Here is a 22,290-nt window from a genome sequence, read left to right as displayed (position 1 = left end):
ACCCTCAGACGAGGAATAAGGGTCTTATCTAGTGAAAAATAAATAAAAATTGACTTTTTAACAAATGCTCATTTTCCACTACCCCTGCGATGCACATGCGTGACTTTCAGCATTATGTAATCACGTTGGTTAGTTTTTCGTCTGTGTACTCCGGTTTAAAAGGGTAAGGTAGGGTGAAAAACCTTTACTTTCTGTCATGTGTGACCTTTTCGACGTCACTACAGAGCTATTGCGAGACGAGCATTTGTACTTAAAAGGTATATCATTTTTTACATTTTTTTTTAGAAAATGAATGATCGTTTTACTAGATAAGACCTTTCTTCCTCGGCTGGGATCGTGTAGAGCCCTTTGAAGCTGCACTGAAACTGCAATTTGGACCTTCAAACCTTTGGCTCCCAATTGATGTCCACTATATGGAGACAAATCCTGGAATGTTTTCCTCAAAGACCATAATTTCTTTTCGACTGAAGAAAGAAAGACAATAAGATCTTGGATGACATGGGGGTGAGTAAATTATCATGAATTTTTCATTCTTGAAGTGAGCTAATCATTTAAATAATCAAAATTAAAATCAACATGTAACACCACACAACATCATCATGTTGACACAATACGTGGAATTGATATTTAATTTGTTGTTGTGAAAATATTTGTATAAATAATTCTAAAAAAATGTCTGACGAAGGTGTCCACCTTCCACCTTTTCTCCAAAATATACAAATAATTCATCCTAATTTAATAAATTAAAAAAAGAATTATCTATGTTCTACATCTTGCATCCAATGCTGTTATCATATGATTTTCAACCAACACTCAAAAATGATAGCTTGTGATTATCATCTGCCTTTCATTCAATATTTTGAGGATATAAAAAACAAGACAAATAAATAGAATAATAAACATATATTTATATTTTATATAAAATTATTTCTCCCAAATTAAATTAAATTAAATTGAACATTTATGCTAATGCTATTTTGTAACACATAATAGTTTATTTTTAAGCTACAACTTAAAATGTTACCCATTGCAAATATTTTTAGTTATCAAAAATTGTGTATGATGATTATTTGATTTTAATTCCAAGAAACAACAAAATTACAATTCTTAACTGTATTTAGATAAAAATGGTAAACCAAAATGTAAATAAAAGAGTAATATTTTTTTTTCCACAATGATGCCTCTTGTACATCGTCTTATTATCTTCTGGGAGATGTCTGTGTCATTTCTAATAAAAAAAATAAAATAAAAAACTTGCTGGTTGAATAAAAGTGACTAAGTCAGAATTTGCCAGGGGTATGAATAATTTTGGGCTTGACTGTATATATATATATATATATATATATATATATTTTTTTTTACAAAACCGAAACTTCTGGATGCACTTGGCTGAAAACCGAATTTATTAAATAATAATTTCGTAAGACTCAATATTTTTATTGTTATTATTTTATTTTATTATTGAAAATAACACAATAAAATTGAACAGAAAAGATAATAATATTAAATATCAATGTAGTATTTTTATTCAGTTTTATGCAATAGAATCAGATTTAACTGATTTTTTTCTACTAATTATCCAAATAATGTATAGCGAGGGTAGCTCATTTTACCAGCGTTGCCCAGTACAGCTATACTACACCATGTTACAGCACAGTAGCGTTACTGCAAACAGGAACAAGTATAGGCCTACTACATAGGAGTTTTCTGTCTGCACTATATTTCAGTGGACTGTGCTTTTCACTTTCATAGGGCAGAATATTGAGTGGAGCGTTTCAATTTCAATCATATTTTTTACCCTTTTCGTGATAAATAACGATAAATCATGATAAATGAATTACTCCCTTCCACCTTTAAAAACCAAGATGTGAAAATAACCCAGTGTACACAAGCAGCTGCATGTTGCATGTTGCATTGTGTGTGTGTGTGTGTGTTAGTGTGTGTCCCTTCTTTCACTTCCAGATGTTGTTCTCTTCTGTAGTTACCGATCCCCAGCTCTCCAGCATTTTTGCCCATGACCTTCTGGGTAATTGAGCAGAAGTATTGATGTAACAGCAGGGTCTGATTGTGATTTATTAAACACACTCTGAGACTGTGCCAGCGTCACCACGCGCCCATCGCATGCTATTACAAAAGTCATCAATAGCTCTGCTACATAAAGGCCAGTAATGGGGAGAGAGCCAAGAGAGAGAACAGAGCGCTCTGCCATTATATGACTGCAGAATACTGAGAGGAAAGAACAGAGAGAGAAAGCGAGAGAGAGAGAATAAAATCTTGATACAACAAACTGCAGACAGGTTTCCAAATCTCCAGAGAACACATTTTGTTAGGACAAAGGACCAAAAAAAAAAAAAAGAACTACAGAGTCAAAGAGCGACTTTGGCAGAAAATAAAGATTCGAGAAAACCAGTGCATGACTGCATCATTAAAGAATATTTCTGTGTGTTTACAGAAATAAATACAGCTCCTTATGTTTCCTTCAGTAATAGCCAGGTAGCATTCACTGGCTTTCATCCCATTCCAACAGCAATGCATCATACAGAGAAACTGAGGCAATAAGACATAACCCAGGCTCAGAAGCATGACTGTAAGACTCCATTAGAGCCCATAATGGGTGGAAATGTAGGTTTAGCTTATTATGAGAGAGGTAAATAATACGAGGTCTAATGATTACGGATGATTCGGTACAGTAGGATGCAGGTGTACTATAAAACAGAGCTGAGCAGAACTGTTCTTGGAAAAGATGACACAACTATCACTACATACCAATAAAAGTTTGTTACAGATCAGTTGGTGCATGACCAAAGAAAAAAGGTATTGACACTAACCGTGGTATTTAAAAAATCAAATCTTGATTGCATGTCAATGCTAGTCAAAATAATTTCACAAATCCCTTACTATTTATGGTGAAAAACTGTGATGGGCATTTCATGTAATTTTAATTCTGGCAAGCCAGTTTTTTACCTTAAATTTTTCTTAAGTTTTTTTACAGGGTATCTAGTTGACAAAAGATGAAAAAAGATGAAAAAAAAAGAAAATGACGTCAATCATGTCAGAAGAGATGACATGACAAAAACAAGACATTCATATTTTGAGCGTGATTCTTCGTCCAAAAAAGAGGAAACAAAATGTATTGAAAATCTGATATTGTGACAGTCCTAGCATTAACTGTAAATCACCAGTTCCAATCTGATTAGTTGGCTGAAGTTCCAGTAACAAAGTAAGTCTGGTTGTAAACAACGTTAAAAGTATAGTTGATCATGACAGAATTTTCTTTTTGGGTGATCTATCTCTTTAACCAGTGTGATGCAATAATGCTTTTAACGGAAAACTAACCACTGGGGCATTAGTGGTATAATCAATTGCAGATAATCTTAGATAAAACTGCGTTGGTCACTTTACATGTCAATCAGGCTGTGAACAGCGTGCTTGGCCAGAATAAGCTGCAATGAAAGCCAAACATTCATTGGCAAACCAAATGTCAGGCTAGACAAGTCAAGTTTTATATACCTCTGTAGCATTACAAGTGTTCAATTTATTTTTGAGATAACAAAGTGTATGTCTACTAGCATAGAATCTACAAAATGTTAATTATTTTACCTAAATAAGAGAGGTCATACAAAATGCATGTTATTGTTTATTTAGTACTGACCTGAATAAGATATTTCAAAAGTTTACATCCCCTTGATTCTTAATACTGTTACCTGAATGATCCACAGCTGGTTTTTGTTGTTGTTGTTGTTTAGTGATAGTTGTTCATGAGTCCCTTGTTTCTCCTGAACAGTTAAACTGCCTGCTGTTCTTCAGAAAAATCCCACAAATTCTTTGATTTTCCAGCATTTTTGTGTATTTGAACCCTTTTCAGCAGTGACTGTATGATTTTGAGATCCATCTTGTGAAAACTATTTGAATTTGAAGACCAGGGTAAATTTAACTTATTTGTCTTCTGGGAAACATGTAACTATCTTCTGTAGCCTCAGTTCAAAAGTTTTCACCCCCTGGCTCTTAATGCATGTTTTATCCTTCTAGAGCGTCAGTGAGTGTTTGAATCTTCTGTAATAGTTGCATATGAGTCCCTCAGTTGTCCTCAGTGTAAAAAGATGGCTCTCAAAATCATACAGTCATTGTTCAAAAGGGGTTCAAATACACAAAAATGACTTAAAACTAGAGATGTTCCGATACCCTTTTTTCCTTCCCGATACCGATTCCGATACCTGGGCTCGGGGTATCGGCCGATACCGAGTACTAATCCGATACCTGGGTGTGTAATTGTATATACAGCTGTAGATAATACTAATAAATTATTTTATTGTGTGCTTCAGACTTATTCCTTAATAAAACAAATATACAGTGATATATACAGTGAACTAGAGTATTTTTATTATATGACATACATTTGACAGTAATATTTTTTTCATATAGTTAGTATTACTAATCTGGTTTTCTGACGTACATTAGCCCTGTTTATAACAGAGAATTTTGGCCAGAATTTGAAAGATTCTCACTAGATCTCGCAGCAACCTTATTCATTGTGCGGCATTTTCAAATGCTCCTCACTGCATCTCGCAGCAGTAACGGTGTTGCAAAATCAACGTTGGCTCCCGAATAAAGCTGTTCGGGGTTTGTGCAAGTTTGTTTGCATTGCAGTCCAAGCTGATAAACGGTCAGTGCTAAGCAGCTCAAACGTGTCGTGTTAGTTTCACTTTCGTTTCGCGTGCCATTTTATGTTTCTCATGTGAGACAGAAATGGCAGAGCTTATGAGTTGAACAACGCGGCGGTCGCGCCAGTGTGACCGCTCACGAAAATTAGTAACACTGGCAGAAAAATTGGTCACAGTCTGGAGCCCTTTAATATTACCGCAAGTGTCCCGCGCGCTTCAGTACAAGGAGTAAACAAACCACGCGCCTGTACAATTCATTAACACAGAACCACGCATTAATTCATATTTAAACAGTCGGTTTTTGGCTTAATATTAGTCCATATCACGATTTGATTTAAGTGTAATGAACTACCTTTGATTAATGCATCAAACTTTGACAAATTCCGTGACGTTCCGCGTCAAACTGTAAGTTTCATTTTGACTGGATTCCGCGATTCCGTCCGTGTTATCCGCATCACAGAAATCATAAAGCCCTACATATGAGACATGCCGCCGTTTTAGCGGACAAACTGCTAGCACATTTGTATTTCTTCTTCGCTGCTCTAAACAGTGGTTGCTTGTGGCAACACTGTTTGCATTCTGAGCCGCGAAGAAGAACTGGCTTCTGATTTGCTAGCGGGAATAACATATCTTAAGAAAATGGTATCGGATCGGTACGTGGGTTCAAGTACTCGCCGATTCCGATGCTAGATTTTTTTGTGGTATCGACGGCATTTCCGATACTAGTATCGGAATCGGAACAACCCTACTTAAAACCAAAAAAATTTGTGGGACCTGAAGGATTTTTCTCATTTTCTGAACAGCAGGCAAGTTTACTTGTTCAGAACAAACAAGGAACTCATAACCAACTACCACTAAACAAAAAATACAGCTGTGGATCATTCAGGTATGAACACAGTATTAAGAATCAAGGGGATGTACACTTTTGAACAGTTTAATTTTTATAAATTCCACTATTATTTTCTCTTGTGGACTGTTTTCACATCGTTTATGTGAAATTTCGTATTCAGGTCAGTACTACATAAAAAAAATAACATGCATTTTGTATAAACCCTCTTATTTTGGTAAAATCATTATAATTTTACAGATTCTGCAAGGTCTAAAAGGTGTAAACTTTTGACCTCAACTGTATTATAACATGGTGTGATAGATAAACATTTGATCCATCAACTATACAACTAAGGTTGTACCTGAAAGCAGCGCAGCCCCAAGCACCGTGCTTATCAGTGAGGATGTTTACAATCTTCTGGATGAGCTGGGTGGATGTGACATGATCCCGGTACTTGGCGGCCCGGATCAGGTGATCGCACATCTTCTCCTCATCGCGTTTCTCAGCGGCATACTGAGCACATTGAGACTGCACAGAAGAAAACAACTCTTGTCAATAATTCCACTTTTATATTATTTCACTCGTATCAATTAACATATTGCCACAATACAAAACATGTACAAGTATGATATCTGTCACATACAAACACGTTACTTGAAGACACAAGTGTGTTCCTGTGCTACTTTTACCTGAGGAAAATGCTGTCCATCAGACTGGGTGTAGAAAACAAAGCACACTACATCATTAGAGTGTGTGTGTTGACGCCTGAGCGCGTCTGTGTGTGTGTGTGTGTGTGTGTGTGTGTGTGTGTGTGTGTGTGTGTGTGTGCGGTAACTCCATACACACAGGAAACAAATGGAACTCTGGGTCATTTCCAGCCTGTTGTCACAGTGATTAATAACACTGGACATGTATTTGCTAATGCCTTTGGGCTACGCTAAAAAATGTAGAAACTACCCATAATGCACAAGGAGACATTTTTCTTTGTCAGAATTTGTTATCAGAAAAGCCTTTGAACTCAAATGTGATCCTTTAACAAAGCACCTCACACTGCAAATGTCCCTTTGATAAAACTTAAATTCTGTTTTATCTGTTCTAAGTCGAAGAGCAAACGAATAATCCGCCCTTTGTGAAAACCAACATCCCAATCAGAATCAATAAATCAAGCGATGAGTAACAAAGCTGGTGAGAAGCTGGTACAAATTCAACCCAGAATAAGCAAAAACAGCCCACCAAGCAGAAAACAACACAGCTTCATTTTCCCCCCCTGTGCCTCTTATCTGATTCTGATGCAACGTCTAGCAAACAGCAATCAAGTGGAAAGGTTACAGCAACCACTAGAGCTTGTTTTAATGTAATTCCCTCTGCTTCATCCATTGCGTGTTATGGCCCTAAATTAAATTAGCCTTGGACAGCACCCGCCTCAGACAACAAATACAGTAAAGGCAGCGGTCTGGTGCGGCAATGGCGGTAGACGCTGAAGCCTGCCTCGGCAAAGTTAGCGGTAAACGCTCCAAAGTGCCTTCTAATGGGCCCTCCTCTCCAATTTGAGGATCGACTCTTCATGTATGACAGAAAATCCATAGAGATAAATCACATTAGAGGGCTTCCCTCTCCTAATTATCAATCTGTGTCTCATTTCGCTGTTCTTAACTCTGCAGTGACCTTAAAGCCATGAGAAGAGGATGGTGGAATAAAAGAGAGATAAAAGGTAAAGGATGAATGTTTAAATGTGAACCTATTTGGATGTCTGGCGTAACAAAAGAGCGGGAATAAAGGAATTGAAGGAAAGCTGGCGATTTGTCTCTGTTCAGTGCGGAAGGTCACGTCTGGGTAAGAAATGAAAAATTCGAGATGGGTAGCATTCATTTTGATAAAACAATGGAGGAAAAAAACAAGCAAGAAAGGTTAAAATTAAACGCATTTTGACAACAATAACAGGTGCTCATAAATAAGTTTAATCTATGAAGCACTTAAAATGTAGAATTTGTAATAATAATTGAAATAAATAGTTTTCAAATTTGTACTAAAGGTGCTTTCTAAATCAGAATAGCAAAAAGAGCAATCATCCAAATTTGTTCATTGTTCCATTCAACAACTGATTAACACATTATTAATTAGCTGTCATGAGTTCAAACACTTTGGCATAAACAGGCACTTTATCAACTAGTGTCAACGGCACCAAATCCCTGAGCTCCATAATGGGCTTCGTAATTTTCATGAACTTCCTGACAAATGGCTTCCTTGCAGCTGGACATACAGGCTGAATTATAGGAAACATTCAGGTGAAATGCATAGCAGTGACATCATCATCACGTTTGGGCCAGTAATTCTGAAGTGACGTCATGAGACTTTTGGAAACCCAACAAGGTGGACTTAATTCGAAGGGTCTTGCACATGTTTGGCAGTCTGCTGAAGGGGGAGCCACAATCTCCAGTCACAGTGCAGTTGAAGTTGAAGCCATGGAGGCAGAAACAAAACCATGAAAGCAATGTGTTTATGACTTCAGACAGAGTAATCATCCACATCTCCAAATGTTCTGTGTTCCGGGGAACTGAATCAGACAGGGTCAGCACTCATTTCCCTCAAATGGACTACACCCATGACAAACCGTTAGAGCCATATTATTGTAAAAAATCTGTAGCGTCTACAGTAGTCTAAAACTATTTATTCAGTATTTCCAAAAAGGTCCAAATAAAATGTTTTTGAGTGCGTCAAAAGTAAGCAACAGAATTATAGTATTATAAAATATTTCAAATGTACTTATTCCAAATTCAAAACCGGAACCAAATTGGAGCTGTTACACTTAACAAGATTAAATATGTTTAACATTTTTAACAGCAACCTGATTCAACAGCAACCACAATGGACTTTTTTCTCGCAATTTTGAGTTTGCATCTTGCAATTCAAACTTTTTTTCTTGCAAATGCTAGTTTGTATCACACAATTCTGACTTTTTTCTCAAAATTCCAAGTTTATATCTCATCTCACAATTACAGTTAGTCACAACTAGCAGATATAAATGTACAATTCTGAGAAAAAAAAAATAAGAATTGAGACTTTATATCTCACCATTCTGAAGTTTTTTTCTCAGAACTGTGTGATAAACTCTCAGTTGTGAGTTAAGTCCAATTCTGGAGGGGGGGCGGGGGGGGGCTGATATGTTCTAAGAATTGCATTTTTGCATTGCTTTGTATATCTCACAATTACAATTAGTCACAAATAGCAGATATAAATGTACAATTCTGAGAAAAAAAAATCTGAATTGAGAGTTTATATCTTGCAATTCTGACTTTATTTCACTTAATTGTGACTTTATTTCTCAGAATTGCGAGTTCATATCTCACATTTCTGACTTTCTCAAAATTGCAACTTTATTTCTCAGAATTACCAGTTTATATCACAATTCTGATTTTATATCTCAGAATTGTGACTTTATATGAGAATTCTGTGTGAAAAATAAAACTGAATTCTGAGATTTAAACTGGAAATTCTGAGTTTAAATGTCACGCAATACTGACTATAACTTGCAACTGCAGCTTTAAATCACGCAATTCTGACTTTTTTTCACAGAATTGCAACCTTTATTTCTCACAATTGCCATTTTATGTCTCACAATTTTAACTTTATTTCTCAGAATTGCCAGTCTATATCTCACAATTCTGACTCTACGAGAAAAAAAACTGTTTTTTTTCTCACAACTGCAAGTTTATATCATGCAATACTGACTGTATAACTCGCAACTGCGAGTTTATATCACGCAATTCTGATTATTTCTTCTATCATTATTTCATGATTTTTTATTTCACAGAATTGCAACTTTATTTCTCAGAATTGCCAGTCTATATCTCACAATTCTTACTTTGTGAGAAAAAAAAAAACTCTGATATCTCACAACTCAGAATTGTGAGATAATTTTTTTTTTATTCAGTAGCAAAAACGGGCTTTCATAGCATCCATACTAGTAAATTACTGGGTAATTCATTTATAAATAAAAAAATAATTTATCAATTCTTGTCAGAACATTTAACAAAACTAGTCATTCACATTTTTTTTCAAATATTAAATCATGCTGATGCAGAGCCTGCAAATTATACATTGGAGTATTATTTTGTTTTATAGAAATATTTGTTGCATGTATCCATTCGTATATGTAAATAAATAACCCACACTTTTACCAAGGTACCACCGTTTATGTTTCTAGAAAAGAGTATTTCAACAAACTACATTAGTTTCTTTTTTTTTCCTTTTTAAATGTGTGTGATGCTGCATCCACGGCAATAGCTGTCGGTATAAAATGCAGGCCTACTGTTCTATAGGCCAGTGGAACAAAAATCAATTATAAATATGTTTTGCAAATTCAGAATTTATAGCTAAGCAAAGCACAAAAACATAGCAATAGCTACTCTTTACCAATGTTACGAGATCCAATGTTTTTCTGTAACAAGATATGAACAATCATGGGCGGCAGTTTTACCCTCTCCTCCCTAAACAGAGCAGCAAGGTTAAACAAAATAATCATCATCTGCCAGGGACCAGAACTCATTATGTTCCATCAGCCCCCGTGTATGTGAGTTAGTTAGTGTGACACGACACGGCCAGGCATGCATGTAAGTCTACACGTTACATACACAGTGAAAGGTTCGCAGTGTTTCTCCGAGAGCGCGTCTAAGCTGTGAAAACAGTAGGGATCTTGTTAAACTGCTTGATTTGCACTCTGTTGACAGTGAAGTACACAGCACCGTGACTATCATCTTCCTCTCCTCGCCAGTCCGTCCCTCAGGGTTTCATTTACACCAGGAAACTGTCTTACTGATGCCTCTGTCCTTGCAGCATCTGAGAGAATGCAAATACAGTGCGGAGGATACGCATGCAGAAACAAGAGAAACAAAATGAAAAACGAGCGCACGCCACGTCGCTCGGCCAATCAAATTCAAGAGATTTTCATTGCACTTGATCTTTCGACCCACATTCTTTCCAAATTTAAAGTCACCGAGTAAAAACCATAGCCAGGGGAATTCAGTCAAAAGCAAGCCGGGAAAGGGAAAAGTGACAACCAAGAAAAATGACGGCTTAAAAGTACAATAGCGAACAAAAGTCACAGAATGACAAAGGCTGACAGGCACTTCAATTCTGGAGCGATACTGCTGTCAGCCAACGCCTCTCTGTATTGATTTCCCTCCATCCCTTGTTCCCTCGGCGATAGATGGGGCAGGAATCTAGTGTAAAGCAACTAAAGAGAGAGTGAAAACGTTGCCACCCCCTTTCCAGAGTCAGGGTGACCATCAAGGTTAACACAGGTGCAACAACTTATCAAAGTATCTCTGGCTTCTCTCTTCCCCTTTTCTCCCTCCTTCATTTCGTGCTTTTAATGGACTAGTCACAATGCGTAGATGGCAGATTCTTCATCTTTCCTCCCACCCCCTCTCCAAAAAAAAGGCATTTCTTTGGTTCCATTACTCTACACGGGCAGCTGACTCCTGCAACTTCAAGGTCACGCCGTGTGAGAAATTGTAGGAATTAACTGTCCTTTTGAGGTGAAAAATAGTCAAATGAAGGAGATGTGCGGCGAGTGAAAAATGAACACGTCTGCTGGCGGGGCGACGAGGAGCAGGTGTGGATGAATGTGAATGCGGGATAATGTTTTTACTTCTGGTAAATAAAGGAAACGCATATGGTCCTACGTCCAATGAGCAAAAAGGTACAAGCGGAGCGCCACTGTTGGGAGGGTGATAACACAGGTCAAATAAACAGTCTGAAAGGATATCTTCACAAGCAGAAAAAACATATATATTATAATCGTATTTGTAAGAGCCATTGTGATTTCTGTGTATATTTAAAGCTGAAGAGTGTATTTTTTGTTCCGAAGCTCCCAGCTGAGCAGGCAGAATGCAAAATAACTGAAACATTCAAAAATAGGTAAATGGTGCACACCTGAATTAAACAGCGGTTGACTTCAGACACCTTTTTTTTTTTTTGCATACTCATGGGACAAGACGTATCGCATCAGCCAGTGAGATAGGAGATAAGATAGGACAATACTTGGCCGAGATACAGCACTTTGAAAATCTGGAATCTGAGGGTGCAAAAAAATCGAAATACTGAGAAAATCATCTTTAAAGTTGTCCAAATGACGTTTTTAGGAATGCATATTACTAATCAAAAATTATGTTTTAATATATTTACAGCGGGAAATTTACAAAATATCTTAATGGAACATGATCTTTATTTAACATCGTAATGATTTTTGGCATAAAACAAAAATCGACAATTTTGACCCATACAGTGTATTTTATATGCTTATGCTCCTTAAGACAGGTTTTGTGGTCCAGGGTCACATATGCATATGTGGTATAAAAAATAGCATTATTATTATATTTATTAAAATTCTTACATGCTAAATACCAGCAATATCCAGGAAAAGTTGCAGGAGTCTTATTTTTAAAACGTCTATATGCTGTGCTATTTTTGATTTTCATTTAAAAGATTAAATATGCACCATTACAACCATCTACAACATTTTACAATAGAAAAACCATAAAGTAAACATTCTTATAATTCATCAAGACCATAAGCAATCGCTCGGCATACAGTAAATGCACAGTATTCATTGTGATTTGACTTTGAACTACAACGCTCACATTTATTTCATTAAATCATAGCCTTTTGAAATGTAATAATCATATTAGGCTATATTGCAATTTTATAATTTGCAGTTTTTCCTTCTCCAATTTTAAGACCACTTAAAATGGTAAGTATAGCTTTTAATGAACCACTTAAGATACCAAAGATTGTTTTAGCTTAATTTGCTCAAACTGTCTAAATGTCTGATCAAAATGTCTATTCACAATCATGCAATGTCAGAATTATCTGTACATGGCCATTCTACAGAATTGGTGCAAATCAAAAAAACACATTTAAAAAGCAAATAGGAATTTAAACATTAGATGTTCACTAAGATCCTTCTATTATCTATTTAAACCCACAATAATATTTAAAATATCAGTAAGCTTAATATTTATAATAGCATTATTTATTGGGTATTTTCAATTGGGAGGTGGATGTCCCAAACCCTAACCCCTAAATTTCAACTTATGAAAACAATATTTAAAAAAATAAAGCATTTTATTTCATTGTTGTTTTAAAAAAAATAGCTTTTTGATTTAAAAAAAAAAATGTTTCAAAAATAATTATTTTATATTTTCCTTTTAAACCATGAAACTTTATGTACAAAAAATGTGTCCCGCATTTTCATGTCACTACCGAAACAGTGTATGCTTTAGTCAGTTGGCTGAGACTGATTTTCACTACATTTATGATCAGGAAACATTCCTGTTTCCCTCTCTCTCATAGCTACAAGGTGTGAGTAGATAGTTCCCATCATTCTGAGGTAAATGTTTTCCAAAGTCAAAAAAAATCTGTGTAACTTTAAGGAACGTAACTACCAAACACCTTTTTTTTCTGCAATTAAGCACACTTTTTTGGGTGTTATTCTATAACATTTCGTTTTTATATGTGTACAACTGTTCAAAACTCTGCTAGTAAACGTGCTGATTAGCATCTTTGAGCTAGGTTCAAAAGTATCTGAAATAGTCATTACCGTAACAGTCACGACCGAAATGTGTCATCATTGTTTCGGTAATGACACAAGGGAACACATAATCCTTTATTTAGGGATTATGTTTCTGTACTGTTTAAGTATGCAAATTAAAATTCTGTAATGCAATGAGGTTGCTACCAAAACATTACTGTCACTACTGAAACTGTGCAGTCATGACAGAAACATGGGATGTTTTGTCAAAAATTAAGGTATATTGAATTATGAACCATGATGTTTTGATAGTATTTGGTTCAATGTATAATTAAACTAATGAACCCTTAACATTGAAATCAGTATGATCAACTTTACACCTTCTACAAAAAAAAAAAGACTGAATTCAAAATACAACAAATCTCATAGATTACCCTTGAAATTAGGGCTGCTCGATTTTGACAAAAATCAAAATCACGATTATTTTGGTCATGAATATTGTAATGATTATTTAACATGATTATGACTGGGTCCAAAACTTTATATTAGTGATTCATTTAAAGATAGCAGAACAGAAAAAAAGACACAAAAAAAAACAGTGCTTTTTAAAAGAAAAAAAAAATACTGAATACTTTTATGCAAGTCTAAAGTAGTCTAACAATACTACAGAAATTGTATGTAATTATTTGAATGTAAAATAAAACAGTGTCTTCACTGTAATAATTAAACACGCTGTGTTTCTTAGTAAAACTACAAAAGTCCTTCATTCAAGAGCAGTGAGTGATTTTTCTCTTTGTATTTTTACGTTTTATTAATATTAAGCACAGAGACGACAGAAGGAATATTATGTGTTGTCACTTTAAGAGCCATACAGATCCAATATACTGTTACACTGTTAAACTGTTTCTGATCATTTAAGACATAACTGACAAGGGCTTACATGAATAATCATCAAGCGCCTCATATTTGGCAACATTATATTTTTGCATGCATTTGACCGTTTAGGAGCGCACCTTGAGCTAAAAAATAACTTTACATGTTTTCCGTGTTCTGCTCAGTCTCTGAGTGCATACACAAAACAGCGCAAGTTCTCTTTGTTGCTTTTAAAAGCACAACATCAAAGAAACATAATAATAAATATGCCCGTTTTAAGTCCCATTACATTTTGCTGATTTGCATGTGATATTAAGCTTTTATGGAGGAGCGAAAGCACACCACTGGAAAGGGGGCAGAATGGGGCGCAATAATCGTTTCATCTCGATTACTGTATTTTTATGATCGCTTGAAGCCGAAATCGAATACGAAACTGAATTTCGATTAATTGCACAGCCCTACTTGAAATATTGTTAAAATTGTAATTGTTATTGATTTACCCCTGAAAACCTTTTAATAAAATAGAAAAAAATATATACAAAATCTTAATATGTCAATACTGTATAACCCTTCTTATTAAATTATATATTACTGTGTTTCAGTAGTGTTCCAAAATTTTCTGAAAATCCAATATGAGAATTAACTGCACAATTACTTGAAATGTGTACCTTGGACATTACACAATTTGCATGCTTAAAAAGATCAATTTTTTAAAGTGTTTCAACTCTGACTTTGAACCAATTCTGTAAAATGGCCCATATCTATATTTCTAAGAATGTTCTCAGCAAATAATATTTATTCTAATAATCAAATGGCATATGTACTTATTTTGATTACAAATTCTACTAATACAATAAAAACAAAAATATGTGTCTAACCCTTTAGTTTTCTATATGTGAGTGTAGAGAGAACTACAGGAAGCATAAAGGGCTCTATTTGGGGACAAGATACAGTATAATGACCTGCTGCACTGCCATCACCTGGGGAATTAATTAAAGCAAGAAGTAGAGAGGACAGAACAAGGAGAGAATGACACAGCATGTACGTGTGTACTCCACAAAGCCATTATTTGCAGTAAAGATAGCATTTACGGTGAAGTTAAAGGATAGCTGCTGACTTATCAAAGGGCACAAGTGTAACCTTACTGAATCTCTAAGTACACATCATTTAGATTTGCTTTTGTTTGGCTAGTACAGATAACTGTCAGAGGCTGGAGGATTAGTGAACACGCGTACGCTGGAATAATACGAGGTCACGAGTCTCATTTCGCAGTTGATGTCATTAACTCCTAGTCTCCTCTTCCAGAAACACAGACGCTAAACGCTAATGAAGTGGCCCATCACCTCTCTTCACACACACTTCAGTCGGGAGTCAACTCAATTACACTCCATCACTTCAAGATCAAGTAAAAGCTAACAAAAAAAGAGCAAGAGAGAGAAAGAGAGAACAATGACCTCGTTCTATCACATCCGAAAGATCTGGCCTTGTGGCCTAGTCTCTTCCACATTTCATTTCTAATAAAGAAAGACTCTCATTAAAGAAGGAAGTCACTCTCTCTCTCTAAATCTGTCCTTTCTTTTCTCCCTCGCAGGTATCGGCCGCCATCGTACAGTTGTTACTGGAAAAATCTTTTCCGTATTAGGGATCCTATTAGAAAGAGAACACTAAAAGATAATTGGATTTCCAGCGGTTATCTCTGTGTCCGTCAGGACCCTGCTGTCCCTGTAATCTCACTCTCAAGGGGTAAAGATAACTCAATCCCAGAGTGGATGGATGAGTGTGTTTGTGTGTGTGTGTGTGTGTGTGTGTGTGTGTGAGAGAGAGAGAGAGAGAGAGACAGAGAGAAAGGAGGGGAGCGGGGGAGTGTATAAAGGCATATGTTATCCATCTACGTAATAAAAATGTGTCTAAATCACTGGTATCCACCATCATCTCTTCTGGTGGATTTGAACCCTGACAGGGAACAAACATAAATTTATTTTTATTTCCTAAATAATTCACCAACTAGAGAATGCACTGGAACAAAGGCCGGATTCAATGCTGCCACCTTTCTCTTAAGACCCATTCCTCAAATGAACAATATACTATAGCAGCCTGTGCTTCACATACAAGCACTCTGGTATTGAATAATGTTCAATAAAATTTAGTGTTTCCAGCTCTGCAGTTTGTTTGATTTGTTCTGAAACAGACATTAAACTGTTACAATGTTGCATTTCCACCTTAGTTCGATTTACAATACCTCACAGATTCCTTCTCAAGTGATCTATCAGGTATTCATCATGGTTATCATATGGATATTAGCAGTGTGTTGGTTTCTGGATAGGACTGCGTTTTCACCGAAGCCAGAAGTTCCAGAGTTTGCACAAAAAAAAACAAATTTGAGTATTATTTATACAGTCAAACCAAAAATTATTTTGGTTTACAACACCAGATATAATTTTTGATATTTGTTTACTAGTGGGTGCAGGACACTATAGTGCATTTATGTAAGTAAGGATCGCAAGATTAAGTAAACTGTGACATATTATACCAAAAAATTCTTTATACAGTGGACAAACTGATAAAAATTTGGGACCGAAAATTTGATTTGACACTTTGGCCTGACCATGTTTTGTTACATAGCTTTCTATCAAAGTTATCTGACATTATCAAGATGAATTTGTTCTCACACAGTTTAACTCTTGAGTTATTGTCAAATGTTATTACCATTTTCTAAATTATACTGAATAAACTGTGATAATGTGAGAAATGTTGAAGGTGTCTAAATAAATTTTGGTTTGACTATAAGTCATTTGTGATTATCAAGATTAATGTGTTTTGACACAGTTTAACTCTGAGTTCCTGTCATATTTTATTACATTTTTATAAACTATAGCGAATAAACTGTGATAATTTGAGAAATTTTGAAGGTGTCTGAATACATTTTGATTTGACTGTATATGCCTACCAAGGGAGAAAACACATCTGAAATAAGTTGTCCATATAAACTAAGATAGAAACACTGTGAAACTGTATTATCTAGATGAGATTCATTTTCTAAACAATTATTGAGTTAAAATTATTTACAGAGGAACTGTGAAGCACTGATTTAGACAATACTGGAATCAGCATGTCATTGGGATTGACAACCCACTGAAATAAACAGGACATATTCATGATTACATTGTAACTTTAGGTATACAATAGGTATATATCATTTTCATATAGTTTTCAAAATTTCATATATCAGGCATATAAAGTAAGAAATTTCGACTGAGATTAAACCTGTCACTATAACAATAGTCTGTGATAGTACCCTCATTTTTGTTTTTATTTATTTATTCATCATGTATTTGCTTGTTTATTTGTTTTATTCACCTTTTATTATGATCTACATTTAAAACAAAAATTATTCAGACACCAGACATAATTTGTTTATATTTTTTTACTAGTGGGTGCAGGACACTATAGTTCATTTATGTGCGGATTAAGTGAGGATAGCAAAATCAAGTAAACTGTGAAATTCTTCATACAGGGGACTACCAGTAAAACTGCTAAAAATGTGGGACCAAAAATAGTTCAGACATTTTGACCTGACCATATTTTGCTTAAGTGTTTTTTTCTTTAATTGCTAATGTGAACTTTTTAAACCACAGACTGAACAAAATTAAGCATTGCTTGGTAATTGGTCGATAAAGTATTGTTTACTTTATTTACATTATCAAGATGAATTTGTTCTGACACAGTTTAACTCTGAGTTCTTGTCATACTTTATTACCATTTTCCAAACCATAGTGAATAAACTGTGAGAAATGTTGAAGGTGTCTGAATAGATTTTGGTTTGACTGTATATTTATTCATATATTTCTTTAAAATGGATGGGTCTGCTATCAGTACCTCAATTTTTATATTACTCAGAAAGTTAACCAAAAGTTCTAAATCCAGAAAGAATACTCATCAGGCAGTGAAACAGCAAAGAAACTGGCAAACAAAAATAATAGCTTTAGTTGCAGTATTTAAGAAATAAAAAAGAAATAAAATGAGAAGCGATGTGGAAAAAATAATATACCATAATTACAGACATTTCTACCCGTGCAGGATTAGATTTCTCAGAGGACGCCTGAGTTTGCCAAAAAAACTGTAAGCAATTTTCTCCATCATTTTTACGTAGGTTGTATGAGAAAAACACAGATGTGAAACACAAATTTACCCAACCTCCTGAGCGAAAACTAGCCCTGGTGAAGAGATATGATTGTTAATCACACACAGCTAACAGGTAAATTATCCTTATTCGAAATGTAGTCAAGGCTATTGCATTAGACACAGCAATTCATGAATGAAACCCGGTTTAGAAACAAAAAGCTAACTTCTCGATCCATTCTGGTTCTTATATGTCTCATATTTCATGTTGTTCCCTTAAACATCCAAATCCTGTGTAAACTGCTCTTCAGGATGGAAAGGCAGTGTGATCCCCACGGGGGCATCTTTCACTGGCCTGTTATTTTTATTGTGGCCGTGCAAAATGAAACCGGTGGCTCAGAGAAGATGGCAAGAGCCGGAATGGAGGAAAATCAATACGGCAATATCAGTGCTGCACTTATCGGAGGCTCACTGCTTTTCAGGGGTCACAGAGGAGCAACTATATCTAAGTGAGGGATTCAATACTGAGATGGATTCTTACGAAATCTGTGCTGTGACGGAGAAGCCATATTGTGAGAAAAAAATACACTTACAGAAATGTATAAATAATACAACTTTTGACAACAATGTCTCTAGACAGATCCGGTTTGGTAGTTCAGTGAAATTTTTGAGAATACTTTTTGTGCGCAAAGAAAACAAAAATTATGACTTTATTCAACAATTTCTTCTCTTCTGTTTTAGTCTTCGACGTGCGTTTACGAGAGTACCACAATGCATGCACGGTACTGTCATGAACGCGTGGTAGAGACTACCCCAGAAAAGAAGAAATTGTTGAATAATGTCGCTATTTTTGTTTTCTTTGTGCACAAAACGTATTCTTATAGCTTCATAAAATTACATTTGAACTCTGATGTTACATGGACTATTTTAACAATGTCAAAAAGCTCTCATATTTCATCAAAAATATTTTAATTTGTGTTCTGAAGGTGAGCGTAAATCTTAAGGGTTTGGAACGTCATGAGTGTGAGTAATTAATGACAAAATTTTATTTTTTGGGTGAACTATCCTTTTAAACCCTGACATCTTTTAGAAAAACCAAAGCCCTTTATCACAAAGTGTGATCTATAACCATCACAAATAACTGCGACCCAGCTATCCATGCCCTATTTCCCTCTACAAATTACTGTACATGAAACCAAGCAAAAGATTTTCAGCCATCTGTCTGTCCAACATCATTTTTTTCTTATTAAAGTAGAGTTTGGGTCAATGAAGCATCACAGCGTGTGGCTTTCATCATGGAGCACTTCAGACTTTAAACTCTGAGTGACAAAAAAAATGGCATAATTGCACCAGATAGTGTTGGCCTAAGTCATGTGAATAACCCTGCTCCACAGAGAATGGGATATTTCAAGTAGAGGATTTAATAGTACAGCAGACTTTTATTCATGTAATGTTGAAGGCATATTTTCACCTCATTTTTAAAATAAATATATTTAAAATGTGCCTGACATTGATAATCTGTGCATTTTGTTCTGCATTTGGCAGAATATCCAGCAATACAGTATTTGTGAGAATAATACATTCTCCACCGTGCTGTGAGTGAGGCTGGAAAAGCAGAAAGAATCGGACCAGAGGGGCCAATTAGAGTGAAAAAGGAAAGCTAAGCACGTCCCCAGAGTGCGGCCGTCTTCAACTGAGCGTCTGGGAGAATTTGGCCAATCCAGGGAATTTGGGGCAGTGGGAATGATGAGGAAGGGTGTTCCGAGGTTCCCTCTAAATGTCACCATGAGGTAAGGAAGCTTGTTTAAGCAGGGTATATTCAACCAATACTGCCAGCTCTCATCTGTTTTACAGAATACTTGCCTGTAGGCACGCTATAGCGTTGAGTGTTACCGCTGAAATGGCTCCGTCATTAAATCTGTTGTCATTTGTGAACACATGGCTACCAGCAGCATATATTATCTACTAACACTTGTATTAATAATACAAATGTTTTTGAGCTCCAAATCAGCATATTAGAATGATTTCAGAAGGACCATGTGACACAGAAGGCTGGAGTAATGGCTGCTAAACATTCTGCTTTGCCATCACAAGAATAAATTACATTCTACAATATATAAAAAAAATGTGATAGTATTTCACACTGTTTGCATAGGGGAACATAAAAGGCAAAAAAAAAAAAAAAATAGCTACCCACAATTACCAAGGTTCAAGCACTTGAAGGCATTTAAGGTCAAATGAAAAAAGACTTTACATATTATCAAGTCTGTAACCACCTCAAATCAATGACTTAAAAAAGGATTTTTTGGCAAAAACAGGTAATTTGCGACAGTTTGTGACTGTTATAGCACCTGTGCTCACCAGGTTTTGTGAAGTTTTGAGTTTTCGTTTAGGCTTTATAGGCTTTTGGCCATGTTTGGAGACGCACTTTTTCTAAACGACCCTGTTATACTGTAGCTTCCCAAAGGGTAAATTTTAACTCTTTTTTTTTTTTTTTTTTTTTTTTACATTTTCTTAATCATTTAACAAACAGTTTAATTGACAACAGTGGTTCTAGAGGAAAAGTTGTTCGGAATGAGGAGGTCTATCATTTGATACAAATATTGTGCATATGTGTAAAAAAACGTGCAATATACAATCGTTCACACCTTTAAAAATGCAATATCCCCCATCCCCAGTGGTGATTTCTTTCAAATTTTTCACAGACCCTTAGGGCTGTGAGTCAAACAGGCCCCCTGAATTTCGTTCTGATCAGCCTCTGTTAACTTTGTCTAATAGGTGCTCAAAGCCTATGGCGGCCATTTTTTTTTTTAAATACACAAATGTCCTCAAAGCCACTTGTAGCACTTTGGACCAAGACCGTGCGTACCAATTATTATGTCAACAGGACGAACTGTGGCATAGTTAAGGTCGTTTTTATGTTTTTTTCCCCCTCTTTTAGCGCCACCAAGTGTCCAAGCTCTGCTACTTTTTTCATGTGACCTGATTTAGCTTTTACATATGCACTGTAAGTTTGGCAAAGATATCTTATTCTGTTCAAAACGTTACAGGCATTTTGCGTTTTGGCATCACTTTGCGACGGAGAGCCGAATGTTCAACTTTTTTTTAATAATTATTGATATTCACTCCCAAGAGAACCTTCCAACACTGGTCTGGTTCCAATCGGGTGAAAAACCTAGGACTAGTTTGCAAAAGAAGGTTTTTTAAAAAATGCAAAATACCCCCAAAAAATGAGCGATTTCATATTTTTGAACGCTGTAGTGCCCCAGTGAGGCAGAATGGGGCAAGCCTTGGTGATGTTGTAGACGGCTACCATCCCTCCAAGTTTCAAGTCTCTATGACTTACGGTTTGGTCCGTCCAATCAGTTGTATGTGGAAATTGCTGGGCCATTCTATCAATTACAATAGGCTTTTATTCCTACATGCTTAAAACCCCTAAAAATCTTAGCAATCGTATCAATCCCAATGGTTTTAATGGTAGCATATATAAAGTCTCATTATGCATCATACACAGCATGTGATTCACTGAATAATTGAGCTACTTGAATAAGTGAGTGAGAAAGTTAGTCTAATTTAGCCTGATTGAGACGGATTTGCTCATGGATTCAACTGATTAGTTTAAAAGAACTTTATATTTGTTTTTTCATATTCAGTAAGGATTGTAGAAAGTAGCATTTTGCAGATTCAACAGTGGAACAATACCACCTCTTGAATTATGCTGGAAGAAACACTGACTTGTGTTATCTGTTGTTTAAAATAAATATCCAACTCTGCTTCTGCAGAGGCGAATAAAGTGATTCTGATTCCGTGAGCTGATAATGACAACTAGACGATCAAGTGAATGAGTCAGAACTCCTTTGTTTTCAGGAAACAGTGAGACATCGGGTGAAGCGTTTGAGGAAAGTTGCCAAAATAAGCGTAGAGGCCGAGTCCCATACAAAACATGACCCTAACTAAGCAGACTACTGCAGGACCTTTCACAGACATGATACACGATCGCTTTCTCCGATTTTACATGTTTACTTTTAATACTGTCCTTCAAATGTTTTCCTCTCCTAGTCTCAGTTCAGAGACCCTGCCTTGAACCTTTCTGAAAGCATAACATTTTACAACTGGAGGGTGGGAGATGTTGAACAGAGCAGAGCCCACTCCCCCTTTACACTGTCACATCCTGCCCCAGTGCCAGACAGAACCAGAGGGAGGGATGGGAAACGAAAGGAAGAGAGAAATGAAGGTGCTGTATTCCTGTCACTGGTGAAATTCTCCCACAAAGGGAG

At 35.8% G+C, this 22,290-nt stretch overlaps 1 protein-coding gene across 1 annotated transcript in view; it reads right to left on the bottom strand.

Moving 5' to 3' along the window:
* Positions 1-22,290, bottom strand: part of lrba (LPS-responsive vesicle trafficking, beach and anchor containing) — a 352,295-nt gene that overhangs the window by 156,321 nt on the left and 173,684 nt on the right. Inside the window, exon 36 of the mRNA XM_073842640.1 lies at positions 5,852-6,018. Coding sequence (XP_073698741.1) covers positions 5,852-6,018 — 167 coding nt within the window. The remainder of the gene's footprint in view (positions 1-5,851; positions 6,019-22,290) is intronic.

This window comes from Garra rufa, chromosome 6 (assembly GCF_049309525.1).
Source record: "Garra rufa chromosome 6, GarRuf1.0, whole genome shotgun sequence".
Taxonomy (NCBI): Eukaryota; Metazoa; Chordata; class Actinopteri; order Cypriniformes; family Cyprinidae; genus Garra; species Garra rufa.
Note: the sequence above shows the minus strand (reverse complement) of the source record. Positions and strands in the feature narration are given on the sequence as shown.